Source organism: Naegleria gruberi (genome assembly GCF_000004985.1).
Source record: "Naegleria gruberi genomic scaffold NAEGRscaffold_52, whole genome shotgun sequence".
NCBI lineage: Eukaryota > Heterolobosea > Eutetramitea > Acrasida > Naegleriidae > Naegleria > Naegleria gruberi.
The window spans coordinates 208,128-213,124 of NW_003163275.1; the positions used below are offsets into that span (position 1 = coordinate 208,128).

Below are 4,997 nucleotides of genomic sequence, written 5' to 3' on the forward strand. Positions count from 1 at the left end.
CAATATCCGAAACTACAAATAATCCAATTTCTAATCATGATCAAACTTTGGAACAAATTTTGGATGAACATTGTCGAATGATGTTTTTGGATATTCTATTCGATATGAAAGAGTTTACGATGGATGAAATATTTGATAGGAATGATGGAGATATTAATTGTGAAATGGAAAGTGTTGTAGAATCATTCAAGGGATGTCCAAAAAATGGATGGAATTCAGTATTGGATCAATATTCGTATAAAGTTTATGCTAATTTGTGGATTAATTATCCTAAACTGAGAGAAATATTTGCGAAATCATTGATAGTGTTTGTTCCAGTAGAAGTGATTGTGAACTATGATCAATTTTTTAGATTAATTAATAAGGGAGAAATCTCAATGAATCAACTGAAATTTATTCGAATTCAAGGGGATAGAACTCGAGAATTAAAATTGGAAATAGGGAATGAATCTTTCTTACTGGTTGATGTTAAGAAATACACAACATTAGGCAATAGACAAGCCCGTTTAAGGAGATGGCAAGAACTTAATTCCAATGCCAAATTTGGAATCGTTATTCAAAGTCTCATTAGTTTCGATCATCCTTTTGAATTTTCTGAATATGAATTCTTTGATTCGATTGGAATTATCAAAGAATATTTAACCCATAAGGCATCAAAGGAATTGCGAATTGTTTTCATGTTTACAATGGCCGATTTACTATATGAAAAATCAACTTTCCAATCCAAGAATTTGAAAGAACCCACTAGAGATCGAATAGAATTGAAACATATTGGAAATATGAATAAGGAACGAGATTTGATTAATTCAGTTCTTGACTTTTATCAAAACGTGTTTGAGACTTTCAGAGAGAATGAAAAATTCGAGTATCATATTATTAATAATCTGTCCACTGATGAATCATATCAAGCACTGATAGAATCGAATAAGGAAAACGATGATCCAACCAAGCAGGTCATTATTTCTAGATCATTGATAAGGCGTTCGCTGGGAGTTTTATACAAAATGATTGGTCAATCACAATTATCAGATGTAAGCATTCGTATCACCGATTAGAAAAGAAATAATATTGAAAAGAAACTTTGACTAGTTTCGAATAAGCTGTTGTTTAAATTCAGAGATTAGAGATTCACCAAGTTCTAGGCTACTCAAATGTATAGGCGAAAATAGTGATGATTTAATTATCAATATATATATCCATATATCAATTATTATAATTTAATTCTTGATCTTTTGGAACCAGAGGAAGTTGAAATTGATATTGGTGATGATATGGATGATGATCCAATCCAACCAGTTACTCATCAATCAAGTGGAGGATATGATCCAGAATTTGAAGAAATGAAGAAGAAATTCAAAAAACCAACTGGTGCCTCAGAAGGTTGTGTTAATTGCATTATGAAGGAATATATGAAGACTAAAGCTAACACTGAAAAGTTTGGTATTGGTGCTAATCCTGACAATGTAAGCTATGAGCTTTTACAATTCAACTCTTCCTGGGCCTTCAAAGAAGACAATTTCGAGAGTCATTTTGATTTAGAGTTATATGTTTTTGTTGGATAGGTTGAAATAATATTGTAAAGTGATGATAATTTTGACATGGTGAATGGCTACGGCCATATCACGATGAATGCACCTCATCCCGTCCGATTTGAGAAGTTAAGCATCGTAGAGCCACATCAGTACTGAGGTTGGAGACAACTTGGGAACCTGTGGTGCTGTAGTCTTTTTAACTTTTCCTTAATGTTGATTTCAAAAAAAGCAATACAAAGCCGAAATTGGTCCCACTAAGGAAATGAAAGGAAATGAGGGTATTATTCCAAAATAAATAATATATAAAACATAGTTCCCTGACGATGATTATTAATATGATTGGTTGCTGTTATTCGAATGCCAAGCGGCTAATGATGTCACAGGTAAAAAATCTTCCAATCCAATCTTTTTCAAAGATGATGTTTCAATGTAAGTAATGTAACCAGTACGTCTTGCAATATCTTCTCCTTCCTCAAAGGTAATTGGCTTTCGAAGATTTGAGTGTTGGAATACAGAATACCTTTCGTCAATTTTACACTCACATCCCTTTTGCTTTCGTGCGTATATCAGGAATGAATTTTTCAATTGACAATGTCAAAGACTTCAATGACCAGACAGAGAAACAAACACAACATAAATTGGCAATTGGATAAAATACAGTTTTTGTTCCATAACCTGTACGACAAGCTAAATTCCACATTTTCATACTAACTGTATTCTCCTTCAATTGAACTCACAATTATCATAAATTTCTGGAAAATTTTCATATAATCCATCTGTTCACTTGTTAATTTTAGAATTTCATGAATTCAATAAATTTTGCTATAATTAATATTTCCACTTTTGGCAACCCATTTCATTTAATTCATTAACTTTCACTTGGTAGTTTCGATTTGTTTCATCCTCAAATAATCTTCCATCAAAAGAGATCGTGAGAATGGATAATAATTATTAGAAATCAATAAAAGGTTTCCGATAGTATGTAAATCTAGAAATTTAATTCAGTGATCGATCTTTCTAATAACATTTTTTTGAGCTAATATTTCAAACTATTTCAAACTAAATATACATTGCCGAAACTGAGCTTGGCAATACATGTACAGGGCTGTTAATGCGACTTGTTATGTTGAAATAAATCTTGTATGCAACGAAAAGGACTTTCCAAACTTAAACAAGCAATTATTATAATATCCTTATCATTTCTTATTAATGGATCTTCAACAAATTCAAGTAAACTTCCTCGTCTGTAAACAGCTTCCTTTACAACATCATAATCATTCCTAAGCACATAGGACGCAAATTTGATTGATTCTGGATTGCTTTTGACAGAAGCCAGCATGATTTCCTTATTATTTCTTAATGAAATAGGGACATGCTCAATTGCATTTCCACTGGGGAATGTAACAGCATCTAAAACAATATCAAAATCATCCTGTAGTTCCTTAGGTACAAACTTTAAAGCATCACCATTCCATCTTACTGCAATTTTAGCAATTTCCTTTTTGTTTTTCAATCGGTCAGAGGCAAATTGTAAAGCTAGTCCATTTTTCTCCACTGCAATTCGAACTATTTCTTCATCATCCTTAAATTCCTCACTTGTATTTTTAAGGGAAAGTGGCGAATAACCAACACATTCCTTTACAATAGCCCGTAAATATTCCTGTTTGAGTTTACAATTCTCTTCAAAATCCTGTGTTAAAAATATCCTTTCATTCCACATTTGAAATTCATGGGCTATTTCCAACATCTCCTTGTGTGTGAAGGGTTTCGTTTCATGCGACATTAACCTCTTTACAATGTTTTTCACATCACTATTGCTCTCCTCTTCTCTATAATCGTAGTAAAACTTGAAATCATGGTACGTTTCATAATTGTGAAATCTGAAAAAATCACCATAAATATTAATGGCAACAGAGTGTAATTCCTTTTTAAGTCTGAGAGAAGCAAAATCATAAGCAATTACTTCATCACAAGCAAAATCATCGATAGCATCGTTATTGAACAAATAAAAAGCATCTGAATACATGGCTGCTATCACAACATCCACATCATCTCGCAATTCTTTTGAAGCAAATTCAAGAGCTAGCCCACAAGTAGAGACAGCTGCCAAAGCTGCTTTCTTATTGTTTCCACATTCTTTTTGATACCAATCAAGAGAACAAGGATTAAGTGCACATGCCACTTGACTAAACTCCTCATAAATATATAAATTCAACGTCCCTCCAATGTCAATACTATCTTCACTGCTAAATTTAAATAATTCTTCCGTAATATATTGTCCATCTCTTTTCCAATTCAATTTTAATTGTTCAAAAGCAAATTCCCTTTCATCATTGTCTTGATTACATTTTTCAAAGGCCTTTAGGATAGGGTGAATAATCAATTCGTATTTCACATTTTTTGGAACATCACGAATTTGTTGCATTAAAATTGGAGATTTAAAACTTTGATCGAGAAGTATTCGTACATGGGAAGAGTTGGAATTGATATTGTCGTAGGTTGCCTTCTTTTTGAGAGGAGGTGAGGAAACGGAATTCTCTAGGCAACTTCTTTTCATTTTTTCCACTTTCGAATTTTAATTTTCATGCTATGAAATAGATAGAATTTCGTCCATTGATCAATGGTATAGAGGCGATTGGAATAGTTTGAGACATTTTGGAGTTGAAACAAGAGATGATGAAATATTCTTCCTTTACGACATTTTTGGAAAAAAATAGAGTCAAAGTTGAGGGATCCAAAAAAGGAAATACTAAATATTTTTAAAAAATAAAAACGGAATTATGGAGCATATCATCTACACGATCAACTGACTAAAAATCGACAAAAAATAACATATATTGAACTAGAAAATATAAAATTATTAATCATTACCCCCCATTTAAATCATTAAAAAGACTACAGCACCACAGGTTCCCAAGTTGTCTCCAACCTCAGTACTGATGTGGCTCGACGATGCTTAACTTCTCAAATCGGACGGGATGAGGTGCATGAATCGTGATATGGCCGTAGCCATTAAATATCATAAATTAAGATTTATCAAAAGAATGTGCTCTGATTCGAATATGGAATAAACTCAGGTATGCAATTAGGATGAATACTACATTCACCAATTCTAAATATACAGATTCAAATTGATGAGTTTGTGGATTATGTTATACTAGTAATATTCTAATTTTGGAAAGTTTAATTTTAAAAAAAAAATGTCTCAATTAGAAATTGCTGCGCAAGCAGTTGATTGTTATGTTGACGAAATTAAAGGATGGTGCAAGTGCAAGGTTTATATTTATGAGCCATCAAATGAGAAAGTTTGGAAAGATGCAGAATTGAGTGGTTTGTGCACGTAAGTTTTATTGGAAATGTTTCGAAATGAGAATTTATTGGTTGGTAGAATTCATTTACAGTTACTGTCGAATACGATTTCGTTGAATGTTACAAATTTAATAACGAAACAAGTTTCATTCAAAG

General features: G+C 32.2%; 3 protein-coding genes across 3 annotated transcripts in view; 2 read left to right on the forward strand and 1 right to left on the reverse strand.

Moving 5' to 3' along the window:
• Positions 1-119: 119 nt before the first annotated feature.
• NAEGRDRAFT_52122 (uncharacterized protein) lies at positions 120-1,562 on the forward strand (the record flags this gene model as incomplete). Its single annotated transcript, XM_002672558.1, has 2 exons — positions 120-1,031; positions 1,245-1,562. 2 exons carry the CDS (start codon positions 120-122, stop codon positions 1,560-1,562), a joined length of 1,230 nt encoding a protein of 409 aa, XP_002672604.1.
• Positions 1,563-2,640: 1,078 nt separating this feature from the next.
• On the reverse strand, positions 2,641-4,089 carry NAEGRDRAFT_52123 (uncharacterized protein; the record flags this gene model as incomplete). Its single annotated transcript, XM_002672635.1, has 1 exon — positions 2,641-4,089. The coding sequence occupies one exon, from the start codon at positions 4,087-4,089 to the stop codon at positions 2,641-2,643; it is 1,449 nt and encodes a 482-aa protein (XP_002672681.1).
• Positions 4,090-4,732: 643 nt separating this feature from the next.
• NAEGRDRAFT_72308 (uncharacterized protein) overlaps positions 4,733-4,997 on the forward strand; it is a gene marked incomplete at both ends in the record, with an annotated part of 1,622 nt that continues 1,357 nt past the window's right edge. The window contains one exon of the mRNA XM_002672559.1: positions 4,733-4,872. Within this exon, the coding sequence (XP_002672605.1) occupies positions 4,733-4,872 (140 nt within the window). The remainder of the gene's footprint in view (positions 4,873-4,997) is intronic.